This window comes from Rousettus aegyptiacus, unplaced genomic scaffold (assembly GCF_014176215.1).
Source record: "Rousettus aegyptiacus isolate mRouAeg1 unplaced genomic scaffold, mRouAeg1.p scaffold_m13_p_6, whole genome shotgun sequence".
Taxonomy (NCBI): Eukaryota; Metazoa; Chordata; class Mammalia; order Chiroptera; family Pteropodidae; genus Rousettus; species Rousettus aegyptiacus.
Window position 1 is genome coordinate 31,702,088 of NW_023416309.1, and position 17,213 is coordinate 31,719,300.

At 42.1% G+C, this 17,213-nt stretch overlaps 1 protein-coding gene across 1 annotated transcript; it reads right to left on the minus strand.

Annotated features, from left to right (window-relative positions):
- Positions 1–85: 85 nt before the first annotated feature.
- ACTA2 (actin alpha 2, smooth muscle) lies at positions 86–15,423 on the minus strand. The gene is made up of 9 exons (XM_016129227.2): positions 15,276–15,423; positions 11,413–11,567; positions 10,057–10,185; positions 9,070–9,180; positions 7,023–7,107; positions 6,496–6,657; positions 4,801–4,992; positions 3,309–3,490; positions 86–630 (listed from the first exon to the last, which is right to left on the minus strand). The coding sequence occupies exons 2-9, from the start codon at positions 11,539–11,541 to the stop codon at positions 487–489; spliced, it is 1,134 nt and encodes a 377-aa protein (XP_015984713.1). The 5' UTR covers positions 11,542–11,567; positions 15,276–15,423; the 3' UTR covers positions 86–486.
- Between the last annotated feature and the right edge of the window lie 1,790 nt (positions 15,424–17,213).

Sequence of the window (17,213 nt, forward strand, 5' to 3'; positions counted from 1 at the left end):
ACACACACACACATCTACCAGTTAGGCTACCGGTACTGAGATTATAAGAGAGCACAGTAACATAATGACTCAGCAAGTTGTGAAATCAGTTGGATTATTTTATCAATATACTTTAATTCATGTTTATACTTATCTTCTGTGTGTTTTCAAATTCTTCCCACTGACAGCATTTAGTTGGAACTTCCCACATGAATATGATTCTACCTTTTCCTGGGGCTCATAGTCTTAGGTGTGTCATGTCCTTGGCTGCATCACTAGAGGGAGACACTCTGTAACCGGTAAAGTCAACCTAACAGAAATGCGTGACAGCTGGGTGCTGATCAGAGGCCAAGGCTACAGGTTACAAGTAATATATTTCAGATTTATTAAAAAACACATAGGCAACGAGTCAGAGCGTTGGCTAGGAATGATTTGGAAAATAATTGAAAGCATTATTCCACAAAACATTCACAGTTGTGTGCTGAAGACCGAGAGCAGGGAAGTGTTTTAGAAGCATTTGCGGTGGACAATGGATGGCCCGGCTTCATCGTACTCCTGTTTGCTGATCCACATCTGCTGGAAGGTGGACAGAGAGGCCAGGATGGAGCCGCCGATCCAGACAGAGTATTTGCGCTCTGGAGGGGCAATAATCTGTTGGTCAGAATGAGAAAGAAGGGCCGTTAGTGCACTAGGGCAGGGCCTGGATGTCCTACCGTGGTCCAGATTTCATGAACCTGGCTGAAGTTTCATAAACATCAGGGACAGTCTGGGCTGTCAGGTGTCTAACCTTACCCTGACCTCAACCATAACCCACAGGTGTGTGAATAGCTTCTGGATTTAGAGATTCTTTAGTGAGCACATTTGTTTTACTGGCTTCCTTTGCATAGTCTACCCAAAGTATCCCTAACACCTCTATTGCATTCAGCCTACTATTGGACGAACTGAAAGTTGGCCCCAAATCCTATGTGGCCTCCACTTAAGAGCCCTGACAATGTCTCTGATTTCCATAGGCTGTGCCTCAGAACTCTATACTCTCTGTAAGCTTCTATACTTTCCATAGAAACAACCATCAGTGTCTTCAATGAGAAGTTTTGATTGTGCCAGAACTTACTCTTCAAGGTTCTTCCACCCAATTAAGTCTACTGAGATGTACTGTTTAATACTGAGGGGCTCAGTGTCCCTTGTTGGGGGCCCTTTTCCTGGGCTGGGTCCCGGTTCGACTGCCCTGGCTGGCCTTACCTACTGCACAGGCCTGACCTGCAGGGGCGTGCTAATATTTTTTAGATAAATGGATGGTTTAGGCCCATAGAGGAATGAATTAGGCCAGGGGTCTCATCTACCTGCAGCAGCCCCCAAATCACCACAGCTGAGCAATTTCAAATTCCCCTCCAGACTTGCATATTTGTATAGAAATGAAGATGGACATTTTTGCCAAAAGACAAGGTATTTTTAAAATGCCTTGGTGAAAGGGTTTAATTTTTGTTTATCTCCCAAGCTCTGGTTGAACATTTATTTTTAATGCAAGTAGTTTACATTTCCCAAGCACTTACTATGTTCCAGGCAATATGCTAAGCGTTTGTACTAACATGTAGTATCTCATTTAAATCTCATAGCCACTTCTAAGAGTGAGTAGTAAATTACTCTCATATTATTGGGGAGATGAATGAAGAAGGGGAAGGGATTAGAAAGAACAAATTGGTAGTTACAAAATAGTCAAGGCGATGTAGAGTATAGCATAGGGAATATAATCAATAATATTGTAATAACTATGTACGGTGCCAGGCAGGTACTGGGTGGAGGGGGGCGTCTGGAGATCACTTCGTAAATTATATAAATATTATATACATCTAACCACTCTGCTGTAAACCTGAAGCTGATATAAAATAATACTGAATGTCAATTGTAATTGAAGATAAATAAATAAATGCTCCCATATAGCATATAAGGAAACAGAGATCGAGAGAGGTCTAAGTACCTGGCCTGCCTAGCACGGGTTCTGTACATGTCAGACCCAGTATTCAAACCCAGACCTCCCTCAAGTGTTCGTTTTAGTTTTCTGTTTCGTTTTCTTATGCTTTAGCAGTAACCCTTCTATTTAGATTTACAGAAAAGTTGCAGAGGTAGTTCAGAGAGCTCTGGCAGATCCCTCATCCAGTTTTGGTTTCCTCTAACGTCATTATCTTACTGTCCCAGGTTTTTAAAGGGTTTCTCTCACCATGGTGGAGCCCAAAGTTCCTCATTCATTTCTATTCAAGAAACCAAGTTTGGAGAACTAGGAACTACCCAACTCGCTACAGCCTCTCTCTGTAATATACCCCCGACTTAGATTGGCTTTGTCAGTGAGCCCAGCACCTGGTTTCATCTTCCTTCAGTGTGGGAGGAAAAGGGGGTAAGAGCAGATCACAGGGGCATCCAAGAAATGAGTCCTCAGAAAACTCTCTCCTCTCATCCTGCAGCGTTTTAGAGCCTGTACTACAGAGAGACAGCAGGCTTTAGTCTAGCAGTCATTTAGGTGACCTGCATACCCTTTCCAAAAAAAGAGAAGGGAGTACAGATAACAGAGACCTTGTTCCAATGTTTGTGAACTGCACCTAGACTGCCTTTTCTCCTGCTTCCTGTGACAGGGGTCAGAGGGCCCCAGCGTGGCCTTCTGATTTCACAGAGCGATAATAACCTTTGAGAAGGCACCAGTCACATGTAAAGTTGCCTCCAAAGAACCTCCTCCATTTAATCTCAGAGTTCCTTGACTGGGACTCAACACTCACACAATACAGGGGTCCTGGGTGGCTCATGGACTGAGCTTGGTCCTCCTGGAATCATTCTGTGCTTTTGAGCACCTACATCAAAAGGCGTGCCAGACAGAGATGAAGATAAATTCTCATTCCTGGCCACTGAGCTACGATCACGTGTAGTAGTGGAAGAAGAGTATGCACTATTATATCTACGGGGTTTAAACCTCATTAGAAATATGCTTGGCTCATCTGTAATTTTTTTTATGTTCTACACATTCGAAGCACTATTTTTGTAATAAAGAAGAACAGAATGTGTATTTTAAAAAGAGATGGGCACCTGGGCAGCTCTGTTGACCTCTACTTAAGCTGCTGAAAATAGCTGATAGACAAGGATAATTATAGATTAAATATTGTACAAAATAATTCAGCTTCTCTTATGAAGTAGATTAATTTATATCCTGTCAAGTATGGCATTTGTGGACTTGTACACACTGCCTATCCTTAGAACCTGTGAGCACATGTGACCCAGATGCAGCCTCTGAAGAGTCCTTCAAGCCTGGCGAAGGGATAGTCATGGGGCATGTCACGGAACTGTACCTTGATCTTCATGGTGCTGGGTGCTAGGGCCGTGATCTCCTTCTGCATGCGGTCCGCAATGCCGGGGTACATGGTGGTACCCCCAGAGAGGACGTTGTTAGCATAGAGGTCCTTCCTGATGTCAATATCACACTTCATGATGCTGTTGTAGGTGGTTTCATGGATGCCAGCAGACTCCATTCCTGGAAAAGAGACCCAGGCCATGGTCCTCGGGTGTGATTAAAACCCAGGTCAGACACGAACAACCTATGTGAGAGACTGGGAGATCTCACACTGAACTGAGGGTAAGTAAGCAAAATTCTCTGGAAACCACCCACCTCAGAGACCATAACGTCCTTGTAATGCCCTATGTCCTCCCACCTCTAGTCTAATAAGGAAGCACTGCTGTAGCATCTCCAGGGGGTTGGCGAGCAACAACATCACAGCCCTGATTTACTACAACTTATGATCCAAATAAGAGGCAAAGCCTTCAGACCCCTGCAGAAGGTCCCACACTGAGCCAACGCTACAGCTGTCACTCAGAACTCCCCAAGTCTCTCTCTGGCTGCTACGGGTTTTCTCACTCCTCGAAGCTAATTGGTGCTGAATCATCAGAAAAGTGCTTTATCCCATTTGGACAAAGACTCATTTTTCATCAATCTCGATGATACTTTTTAGTTTAAACTTTTTGTTAATTTCTAATGTAGGTCTTTTGAGAAGAACCTCTAGATGGCCTTTTATCTTTTGCAGTGCTGTGATGTAATAATAATAATAATAATAATAATAATATAATACTTAATAATTATTGAGTGCTCATTTGGGCCAGGCACTGGGCTAAATGCTCCATACTTATCTCATGTAATTCTCACAGCCGCTCTGTGAGAGAGGTACTATTATGATCTTCATTTTATAGATGAGGACGCTGAGGTTTGGAGGTTAAGTGACTTTCCCAGGATCATGAAAGTAAAACTAAGACTCAAACCTAGGCTCGCCTGTCCTGGAGCCTACGCACTATAAACAACTACGCTAACCCTTCTCCAAAGGTCAGTGCTAATATAGAAATAGGCTCTTTCATTTTTCTCTTCCCCTACCATTCCTAAACTCAGCATTCAGCACACCCTTCCTGTCCATCCAGTGGCTCCACTGTGTCCTAAGCACAGAGAATACTTGATTCTTTCACCATTCACCATACACCAAGAATGCTTCTGGCTATAACCTAAACATTTGGGCAATACTAAACTGGTGAGCGGGGAGCAGGCAGCTAGGGCCAAGGGCACTGAAGACATCCCCACAAAATAGTATTTGTTTAGAACAAAAACATCTTTCCTGGCACCTTAAGTCTTCTCACTTTTAAGATGTGACATCCTTTCTCTTGCCCTGGTTTAGAAACGTGTTTGGCCTTGTGGCCTCTTCGCATGTCCCCACATCCAGAAAGGTGCTGGTGGCCAAGGGCTGGCTAGAGAGGGTAGAATAGGGTGCTCTCCCCTTCCCAGGGTGGAACGCCGTTGCCTACCGATGAAGGACGGCTGGAACAGGGTCTCTGGGCAGCGGAAGCGCTCATTCCCAATGGTGATCACCTGCCCATCTGGCAGCTCATAGCTCTTCTCAAGAGAGGAGGAGGATGCGGCAGTGGCCATCTCATTTTCAAAGTCCAGAGCTACATAGCACAGTTTCTCCTTGATGTCCCGGACAATTTCACGCTCAGCTGTCGAGATACAAACATTAGGGTTTTCACAGGTGGTAAAAATCCCCCTGCCCTAATTCACTTTCTCTCATAATTCAGTTTCTCCCTCCAAAAAAATGTGTAATATAAATCCATGATGGTAAGTAAATTGTTGGTCCGTGAAAAAACCACTTCTGGTCCTAGCAGAATACCTCACATATAGGAGACTTTTAGTAATTATTATCTGGATAATGCATGCCAGGGATAAAATGAGCTAGTAGAGAAAGACACAGAGCAGGAAATCTTTTTGTATGTTTTTTTAGAGGACTAACTAATCAGTCTCTGTTATAATCGTTTTATAACAGTTTTTATATTGGATTTTCAGTTGACCTGAAACTCTTATGCTGAAGCAGCCCCTTTGGGGCTTCACAGTTCTCAAAAAGCTCCAGAGATCCATGTTGCCTGGCTCAGGTAGATTCCAGTTCAAGCCCTTGGCACGTTCATTGCCTTCCAGAGAGAGGCAGGCTCGGGCACATGAGCAGTCCTAGTCTAGGAGGCTCCAGTGGGGCATACTGAAGAAGGCATGGAAGAGTGGGCAGGCAGATGCCTTTCAGACTCCTGCACTCTGAAGTTCTAAGCTATCAGTTCTATCTGGGCCTCTGGAAACCTTTTGGAGGTGTCTTGGGGTTCTTTGCAGGAAGCGGAGGTAGGAACAGAATTAATTCAACTCCCTACTTTAAAGAGAGACTTTAATGTCTTCAGGGCTCAAATTTGGAGTCTAGAATAAGCGTCAGGCATGTCCAGGAGCAAAAATGTTTAGACAGTACTAAACTGGTGAGTGGAGAGCAGGCAGCTAGGGCTAAGGGCACTGCGGACATCCCAAAATCTCTAGTAATATTCGACTGCCTCCTGTGGGGGGGAGACCAGGTGGCACCAGCACAGGGTTCAAAGGCACACATGTCACTGCCTGCTGAATTGGTATTAATACTAGCTAATAATTATTGAATGCTTATTATTTGCTGAGTGTTCTATGTACATCATCTCGTTTAATACAACAATCATGTGGCGATGGCCCACATTTACCCCCATCTTACAGATGAAGAGACTATGGCTTAGTGAGGCTGAGAACTTGTCCAAGGTCACGCAGCTAGTGAGTGGCAGAATTGGGACCCAAGCCCTACCTAGACGCCTTCGAAGATTGTCAATCACTACACCATACTATCTTCAGTCTCGGCACTCTCTTTTCTATTTGTTAATGGAGGAGATGAAAACATGTTCAAATAATACAACTCTGACTAGCTTATCATACTAGATGGTTATAACTGTTTTTCTCCAGGAAATAGTATAATCACTTTTGCAATTTCACATAACAAAAATCGCCACGCTTGGTTTGCTCTGGGCGTTAGAGTCGGCAAGGCTGCCTTCCTTTGCCATCTGCAAAGCTCCCTGCCACCATTCCCTTGGATAGTCGTTATGGTTCTGTATGTGTCTGTGAAGAACACGCCACTCCTACACCCTCTTCCCTCCATCTCCTATGGCCCTCACCTGTAGTCACAAAGGAGTAGCCCCGCTCTGTCAGGATCTTCATGAGGTAGTCGGTGAGATCTCGGCCAGCCAGGTCCAGACGCATGATGGCATGGGGCAGGGCATAGCCCTCATAGATGGGTACGTTGTGGGTGACACCATCTCCAGAGTCCAGCACAATGCCTGGGGGACAATTGGGTACCATAAAAGTCACCGCAGCAGCTGGCATGTAGTTACTTGTTGGTCTAGTAGAAGGGGAGTTTCTGAGCTTATTTGAAAGGGAGGAAAGAAGGCATTTGATAGGATAGGAGAGGAGAGACGGGGCTTGGGGGGAAAGAAAGTGAAGGAAGAAAGGAATAACAGATGAAGCCTGCCAGAACTATAAGCTCAAGAGCTCATTTTTAAAGGTTAGAAGACCTTTTAGGGCTGGGATTAGCCCTGTCAATTCTAACTAACTCCCAGTCTATCACAACCCACATGTTTATAACCGTTAAACCCATAACTGATGATGTATCCAGGGGAGGCTCCCATTCCTCACAGGCACCTACCAGTTGTACGTCCAGAGGCGTAGAGGGACAGCACTGCCTGAATAGCCACATACATGGCTGGGACATTGAAAGTCTCAAACATAATCTGCAAAGCAATCCAAAGAGCTCAGTTAGTGACACTGCCTGTCTTACCAAGTGTATTCAAGAAAGCACACCTGTCGATGAATGCAGATTTTTTGACTTCTCTGGTGTAAAGAAAGAGACCTTTTGAACCCAAAGTTCAGAGTGGTTGTAATTAGCCAAGTTCTGTGGTTTGTCTGAAGTTCCACTTAATTGGTTCTGCTTTTTTATGTAGTTGCTGGATCAAGGCCAGCTCCGGAATCTGAGGCCACTCTTGCTGCAGAAGAAGGAGCCCTGATTCCTGAGAGATGAAAACTGTCTGCTGGCAACAGAGGACCACGTATGAATGCTAATGCCCCAGCTTATGCAGTCCAGGGACAATGCTAGAATCAGAGCCCCTCCAGGCCACTTGTGAGAAGGTTGTGCACACTGATATGCCCATGGGCCTCTATTTCTCCATCTGCAAAATCCTCCTGGGTCTGTTTATTCACCAGAATGTCTGACATCATTTGTTAGAGAGCCATAATTCTCAACTATCTATATCTATCTATATCTGTCTATCTATAACTTTTTAAATTAAATTTATTGGGGTGACATTGGTTAATAAAATTTATAGGTTTCAAGTGTACAGTGCTATAATATATCATCTATATATTGCACTGTGCTCATCACCCAAAGTCAAATCTCCTTCCATCATATATATTTGACTCCCTTTACCCTATTTACCCCTCCCCCTGCCCCCCTTTCCTCTGTAACCACTAAACTCTTGTCTGTGTCTATGATTTTTTGTTTGTTTGTTTGTTTGCATTGTTCGTTTGTTGCTTTCAGTGTTATAGTCCACATATGAGTGAAATCACATGGTTCTCGACTTTTTCTGCCTGACTTATTTCGCTTAGCGTGATCATCTCAAAGATTCATCCATGTTGTTCCAAAAGGCAGCTACTACATTTTTTGTCTCCACACCATTCACAGGAACAATAATACCCATCAAAAACAACATTTTGAGTTACACAGAGCAATTCCTAGGTGCACGGAAGTTTTCTGTAGAGAATACATGCTAGCCTGTTGGCATCAGCACCAAGAGCTCCTCTGAGGAAAAGGCCCTGATGTCTTTACGTTTGTTATTCTCCAAGGCCAAAATACCATGAGTCAGTTACAGGCTCTGCCACTTCTAGCCATGGGAGTTTAGGGCAATCACTTAAGGTATTAGAACCTTGATTTCTTCATTGACATTATCAGGATACTAATAGGTCCTGCTTCACCTTATTAAGATTTAAAGAGACAATGCATGTAAAGTGCTTAGCCCAGCACATAACTATAGCAAGTATGAAACTGATATTATATGCTTTTATTGGAGAGCTCTTCCAAATTGGAAACCTTGTCTGGCTGGCAGAATAGATGGGTTCCTGCTATAAGGTCTTTGAGCTTCAGACAAGTCACAACAATGGCAATAATAACAATTATTTGTTGAATGTTCATTGTACCAGGCATGATAATACTTATGTAACATTTTGCCTCATTAAACTTCACATCAATTCTTTGAATAATAATCACGCTATTATTATTCCCAAGGTAGAGACAAAGAAACTGGGGCTCTAAGAAGTTAAGTGGAATATGTAAAGTCACATAGCTAATAAGTGACAGATCCAGTTTTCACAACTAGATTTGTCTGACTCCAGAGCCAAAATTCCCCATTGTACATTATCTTGCATTTTGAAATGACTTCTTCCTAGAATCTTTAGCCTAAACACATTGCTTTTTCAATCTTTTAAATGCCCTATTGCTCTTGGAGGTCAGAGGGAGTAGTTCCTGCAGTAAGATATTAGTACCATCGAGATGTTCCTGTCCCTTGGAATCCTAAGTTCTTGGGAAGTAGTCAGTCTACGAGCGGACTACTGTAGTGGGTCATCTCTCTGCCGTCCTGCACAGCCCTTTCAAACAGGACTTTCCCAAACCCAAAGTGCTAGATTCTGGAGTAAGTATTTACCTGGGTCATTTTTTCCCGATTGGCCTTGGGGTTCAGGGGTGCCTCGGTGAGCAGAGTTGGATGCTCTTCTGGGGCAACACGAAGTTCATTGTAGAAAGAGTGGTGCCAGATCTAGTGTGGGGGGCACAGGAGAAATGCAATGATGCGATGTCCCGGGGGCACCGCCGACCCCCGGAAAGAACCAGAACGAGTTAAACGAAACCAGGACCGAATAAAACCTGACAAGCACTCGTGACGTGCCCACATTTCACCGGTGCTGAGACTGAAGCTCCAAGACTGTGCATAACTCACCCCAGAATTCGCATCTAATAAATGAATGAACAAAAACCCAAATGCAGGTCTGTGAGGTAGGATGTGTAGTGATTAAGGGCACAAGCTCTGAAGCCAAATCTGAGTTCAAATTTCAGCTCAACCAGTTCTTGGTTGTGTGAGCTTAGGCGATATTTTAACCCTCCTCAGCTCTAGCCTCATCATGAGTAATGGCAAAATAATTAGTATGTCTTTGTGAGAATTAAGTAAGGTAACCCTGGAGTTACTGTTTAGCCCAGTGCCTGGCCCAGAGTAAATGTTATTATTATTTAACTGTTTTCTTTACCCTCTACTTTCACTTTTGTTAATATTCACGGGAAAATGATTTAATTTAGTTAAGTAAAAGGACAAATGAAAATATGAATGTACAAATAAAGCCAATCTTAAAACCTAGTTGCTATTTGTAAGGAAATTTTTAAGGGAATTTTTCTCTGCGGTGTATGTTAAGTAGAGGACAGGTCGCCCTCTCTCCTGCCTCTATCCTCTCCATCCTCGTCTTTGCTCTCCTGGCTGGGAGAAGCCTGCTTCCATTGCACACTCTGGACCATCCATTCATGGGCACATGTTTGACCTTCAGGTGAGCCAGTTTTTTTCCCCAACTGTAGTACAATGTTTTGAATCAGGGGCCAAGGGAATTACAGAGCCTGAGGGCTCAAGCTGCAGCGAAACTCCCGGTACCTTTTCCATGTCATCCCAGTTGGTGATGATGCCATGTTCTATCGGGTACTTCAAGGTCAGGATGCCTCTTTTGCTTTGTGCTTCATCACCCACATAGCTGTCTTTTTGTCCCATTCCCACCATTACTCCCTAAAAAGATTCAAAACATTATGAATAAGCCTCTCCCAGAACTCATTAATTGATCACAGTCCAATCACAAAAGGTTGAATTATCGTGAGACAAAAGTTCCTTTTTTGGCACCAACAGCAAGCAATATGCTGCGTCTTACTGGTCATTACATTCTTAAGCAATGTAATGAAAATTTTACATATAAGTTAAATAGCATTTTACCTCTAATAAACCCCTTAAACTGTACTTTTTAAGCTGTTGCCTACTTAAGGGTATATGAATATTATTTTCTAACCATTATAAGCAAAAACATAACATCAACAAAAAAACCACTCAGTTTGATTTCTGATGGATAAATAAATACCAATCAACATCAAAATATGTCAGATATATTTTTTTAATCATTAAGGTGAAACAAAAAAAAAAAAGAAAGAGAATTCTCACTACTGGAATTTTAAAATGCATTAGAGTAATTGTTTCAGAATTGCAAAACAGTCATGGCTACTATAGATCTGTACATAGTGGTTTATGCAAAATAACCCCACTGCATAAAGTTCAACAAAGAGAGAGTTCATGCATTGGGCGAGGCTTCTATTATTTGTTCTCATGAATATATGCCAGACTGAGAGCCATCAATATCAATCAGATAAGTTCAATGAGCAAAATACATTTCTGACGAATTGTATTTTCTGAGATGAAATTTTCAGTTTTTACCATGCGACTGCCACCAACATTTTGTTTATACATACTGTTATATAAAATTATCATGTGGCTGTCTGGATATAATGTCATTGACAGCTAGCAGTATGTAAAATTACATTTGGTAACAATGCTTACTTTCATCTAACATCAAGCTCTTTGAGAATGAATGACCTGGGGTTTTAGTTTAGTTTCTCTCCAAAGAGTAAGTATGATATACATCAGGTAACTCATAGTGTTTCTGATGATGATGATGATAATGATGACGATGATGATGATAAGGATTATATTTAGACCAAAGGAACTCATGAAAAAGGGGCAGACATATCTGATAGACACCCACTAGATAATCAATGATGTGTATGAAACTGACACTTATTCCTCGACATTAATCATCAGAGGTACATTTTTAGCAAGTTTAGATAATTTTGGGGCAGAGAGCTATAGACAATCAGTGGGTGGATACAGACATAGGGGGACCTAATCTATAGCCCCATTTCTCACTTTTCTAAACATTTTTCCAAATTTATTTTCCAGAATTTTGCTCACCTGATGTCTGGGACGTCCCACAATGGATGGGAAAACAGCCCTGGGAGCATCATCCCCAGCAAAGCCCGCCTTACAAAGCCCAGAGCCATTGTCACACACCAGGGCAGTGCTGTCCTCCTCTTCACACATCTCGGCTGGAGCTACTTCACACAGTCCTGCAGGAAGAGGGAGGAAACCACCCCTGCCGTGATCCAGCACTGTGACACTTACCTGACCACTCCTACCTTCCACGATGGGTTTGGGGCCCCTCCTCTGTACTCCTGGAGCACTCTCAGCTGACCCTTCTCTAACATGGCATTTATCTCAAAGTGCTTTGATTAGACTGCAAGCTTTTTATAAGCCAAACTCTGACTTCCATGTTTATACAACCGGCCTCTAGCACAGTGGCTGGCATGTCCAAGGTGCCCATAAGCACTTTAAAGGTTGACTTTGTAAGCAGATGAATGAATAACTATAGAGCACAGATAGGAATACCAGACATGAAACCAGACCTTCGGAGGGGCAAGTAACTTATTCTATGTTAAAGCAGTGTCTGAAATTTGCTGTTGGTATTCACCCAACCTCATATTTTTCTATATGTTATAACTTTTAAAATTTTTTTCAAAAAAGGGAGATTTTGAGAGATGGACAAGCATGTAAAAATTGGAAATGTTAAAAGGCTGAAATGTTTAATGTAAAATATCTAAAAGAAAAATCTCTTTTGGATCCTGAGAACTTTTATTTTGCCCTTGGAAAAAACATTGGAACCAATCAAAACTTTCTAAGGTACTTTAACATTTAGTGGCCATAGTTATTCTCCATTAACAAAAATCACTGCCAGCCTGTAAGTCCAACAAGCCAGAATAAGTTTAATAAATTACACATCATGTGGTAGAATACATTGCTGCCATTAATAAAAAGATAAATAAAGGATGAGCCACAAGTATATTCTTATTTAAAAGTAACAGGTTAGAGAAAGTAACATTGTATTATTCCATTAAAATGTATTTTTATACATTGCTCATTGATCATATTTACCAAGGTGCTGATGAGGGTTATTTTAAAGTGCTGGGTTTTGTAGGCATTTTTAACTATCTTCCCCAAGGTTTTTAATTTTTTTTAAATCGAGCATGTATTCTTTTAGTAATAAAACAATATTTTAAATATCCCACTCAAGCTTGCATCCTGACAAAATTTGAAAGGCTGGAGCAAAAGTAACAACTTACAGATTTAGGAAATTGAACATTTGGGAAACAGAACATTTTTGTCCAATGACTTTATTTTTACAAATGAGAAAACACAAGGGAAGTGATGTGCTCAAGTGCATGCACACAGGGCATTAGAGGCAGAGTTAAACCAGGAATCAGGTCTCTTGGCTACCCCCTGGCCTTTAGTCCAGCTTCCCTTCCACTTTTCCAAGAGCAGTTAGATAGAAATATCCTGTAATGAGAGGGACACCAAGAGTTCTCTACCTGACTTTGAGATCTTAGAATTTCAAGTTAAGTAAGATTCTTCTAAGTTGGGGAACTCATTGCACACACAGACCTAAATATAAAAGGCAACTCTTTTATGAATATTTCCGGGAAGCGAGAAAAGAAAACAAAGCTATTACAACTGGAGTTCTGCCAGACTATTCCCATGAAACCAATGCTGTGTCTTTTGAAATGCCTAGAACTTCCATAGCAGGGCCTCATGTCACATGACCCTTTGCAAAAAAAAAAAAAAAAAAAAAAAAAACCATGAATCTCCATTGAGAATATATTTTAAGATCCAGAGCTTGTACTATTATCTTCGACTGGCAAACAAGGAAATCAAGACTCAAGCTGCTGAAGTGACTTGTTCACGTTTCCAAAACTGATACAGTTAGGACAACTGAGATTACAGAGCACAATGATTGGAGCTTGGCTCTGGAGTCATGCTGCCTGCATTGGGGTCCAGATCACACCACCTAGAAGCTATGTGGCTAATTGAATTGTTTGGCATCACTAAATCACAGTTTCTTTATCTATAAAACAGCAACGGTATCAGTAAATACCACATGTCATTCTCATGTGGATTAGGTGTTTTTTAAAGCATTTAAAATAATTTATGGTAGAGCCTACATTATGAGTTCTTGATAAATATTTATTTCGAATAATTATCATTAACATCATTAAATGATTATTATCATTATTCAGATCTTTTTATTGCTAGTCTTTGATTTCCTTCCTCACTGCCTAGAGGATGGAAATCCTCAACTCATGAATTCCATTACAAGAATGGGACTTGGGCCTTGACAATGTCTTCCCTTTTCCTTTCTCACCCTTGCCTTCCTTTTTCAGACACTAAATTATGTAGCGCATTCATGTGATCCAACTTCTTAACAATTAATAAGCTAGAAGAGAAGTGAGAAATGGATGTAAGGGAGACAAGACAGAGAAGCGTTAAGAGTTGAGGCACTTGTCAGAGGCAGCTGGCACCAGGATCGCAGGCTCCCTGTGGATGTGCGATGCAGACTTTCCAAACCAAAAGTAAGAGCTGGAAATGGGATACAATATTTGGGATAGGACACTATGAAAATGTGATGGGATGTTCGCCATGAATGCACATCCTTAACAATGCTTTTGTTGGGGGGCGGGGGGAGGGGTGGTGTTTGAATACACTAAAGAAAAAGTAAGTGGGCAGTAGCCAGTATGCCGAAAAAAATCTCGAAATTCAGTAAATGTACTTTTATTTGGCAAAAAAACAAAAACAAACAAACAAAAAAAATCCACATTCTATTATTAGAGGAAGTCTATGTGTCCCCGGAAAAGAATTGGCTCAGTGGTTTACAGCTCTTTTCTAACCTGCATGAGCAGCTCCGTTTGGAGCAAAGCATTTCCTAATTAGGTAAAACACAGTCGAAAGTCTGCTTTTGGAACTGCACCCTGGTCAGGGGCTTTGCTCCAACTAACTGGAGCGCAACTGGTGCCAAAAATGAGTAGTTAGTGGGAGGGAAGGGGGGAAAGAATGTTGCAGTTCCCAGCTCGTCGGTCTTGAAACGCAAACCATATTTAGTCATGAGTCACAAAATGGAAGGAAAAAAATCTCAGCGCGAAAACTCCCATTTCGGGCTGACGCTGCCAAGCCTTGATTTATAGCGGAGCTCAGCCTGGCATGACAGGGCTGGCTCCACAGTCTCGCCCGCCTCAGCAGGCTGAGAGAAACGCAAAGCAGACATCCAGCAGGCTGAGACAGCAGCAGCTGTCAGATGCTCGCCCTGCTCCTTCCCTTTATTCACTGAGATTCAGTTGGTTTCCTGCCGCGCTGTGCTGCAAATAACCCAGCAACCGCGACGCACACCCTAAAGCGTAAGCTCACGGTTGCTCTCAAGAGACGTACATCCCCCACAGAAGACACTACCAATTAGAGCCAGGGGAGCCCGGAAGCAAATACACAAGTAGCCAATACCAAAGACTAAGCAACTAGCTCTGCTCTCTTCTAAAGTCCGCTTCCTAACACCTTTGCTGAACCAGAAATAGAGTCTAATAAAGAATCCGCACACCAGATATGAACCCCAAATACTGAAGTTTTCAGTACCTAAATATGAATAAATGCATAAATTATGCAAATGATAACGATGCAAACAATCCGTTGGTTTAGTATAAATACATTTTACAGGTGATACAGTGATGTCATTGCATTTTCCTCTCTCCCTCCTCCCCCACACCAAGCTGCTTATTAAGTCTTCTTTTTAAATGTTAGATCATTCGAGCTAAATTCTACAATCATTTTCATAGTAAAATATTCATTCAAAATTTCAGAGTACATGGCCCCAGCCAATTCCCTTTAGATGATGTCTGATGGATGGGTAACATCAGAGTCACTGGAATCTGTCAGTCACATCCCGGGGTAGTGCCACTTACCCTGACGGCGCTGGCTGGGCTTCTCCGCTCTGGGTGGTGTTCAGGGGAGCTGAACGCTGAAGGGTTATATAGCCCCTTGGCCTGCTCCCCTCCCACTTGCTTCCCAAACAAGGAACAAAGACAGACTTGAGCCTGTCCTTCAGTCTCACACAACCATATAGGGACCTTAGCACAAAACTCTCTCATCTGGGTGGCCAGAGGCCTGGGTCTCTTCCACTGCATTCCACTGCTCTTCTCATGAAATGGGAGGCAGTTCAGCTGCCTGTGAGAGATAAACACCCCAAGCTTTCAGAACAACTGCTGAAACGCCCGGAGATTCTCAGCTAACGTAAGGAGCAGATGCAGGCATGGGTTGCACATTCCTCAGAAAACGCCAGCCTGCTGTCCTCCTCAGAAGATGCCAGCCTGCTGTCCTGCTGCCATTTCAAGGCATTTTCTAATGAGCTGAGAACAGAAAGGAGCTGCCTTTTAAGAACTCTCCGACAAAGGTGGCTTGCAATAAAGAAAGATATTGCTTTAATTGTCCATAAATAGATTGAGAGAGTGACAATTTTATGGTAGTCAATGCTGTGTTCATAAATCGAGTCCATGAGCAGTGTTAGTGGAGACAGGATTGACAAGCTATGTTGCACAGAGGAACTTGGCAGTCAGCATTACCATAACCACTTTAATCTTTTGGTACATTAAATATATCTACTAATTTGAGCAATTTAGCAGCATGATGAGGGCCATCCTTGGAGCAGAGAGTTCATGCACCTCCCTGTCACATAAGCAGTTTGAGAGAGAAAAGAGCAAGTCAAGGGAAGTCTCTCTGATCCTCCCCTCTCTCCGCTGACCCATTTGACAGGTGACAGAAGGACCAGTTGACCCAGACATTTCTCAAAGATAGGTAGTAAACACAAGTCTGGCCTTAAGCACCCACTCCCAAATGTCAATGGGTAGCTTCAATGGTTTTATATTTGTCTGTTCCCTTTTCCCAAGCCAAGAGTCTAACTAAATTCATGATAGAAATATTTTTGACAGCTACCATGGGTATTTCTAGACTGCTGACATATGAGAAAAATCTCAGAATGAATGACTTTATTTTACAGCTGTGGCCAGCTATTCACTCGTTACTATGTCTGATCTGTTTGATTTATGATATGTGCACACATATACATATTTTCTCTTTGAGAAATTGCACTGTTGATTATTTTAAAATTTCAAGTAAAACTAAATGATAACAGATTTCTCTGTGTTTTCCAGTAATTTGCCAACAGCGTCTAGTTTTTATCAACCAGAAAACACAATTGTCTGAATGTTCAAATATAAAGAAAATGCAATACGACATAAAGTAGAGCATTTGAGATTAATCCAATGTGCTTTTTCACAGAGATCATGTGAAATAAAAATTCCACATTTTCCTGATGAGGAGGGCAAGTCGAGTAGAGGTAGGATCCCCTTCTACTCAACTTTTGTCTCAAGCAGTGTCTGTGGAGTCCTTGGTAATCTTACGAAATGAATGTTCCTTTAAACACCAAACTGAAGAGTTCAAGTATTTATCTTTAATACCTCATGTCATTTTCTTTCTTTATTATAGTGGTGTACACTCATAGCCCTGACAGTGATCAGACTATGGTGACACAAACAGACATGAGAAGACAATTCAAGGTTTAGTTTTTCTTACAAGTTTTTTTCCTCTCTCTCTCTCTCTCTCTCTCTCTCTTTTCCTTCACATATGACAGTAACCAGGGAGGACCTGTAGCTGAAAATAAATATCTGAGCAAGTGATTAAATGGTCTCATTGTCTGGGTTTGAGATTTATACTTCCATACCCCATCCAAGTCTCTTCACTGAGAGAAACCAGCACTAGATGAGTATGTGTACATACAAAGAAATCTTCAGTTAAGTAGCCAGATATCTTTTGAGGTTCTCAGCCATGTATCCAAGGAGTTGTGG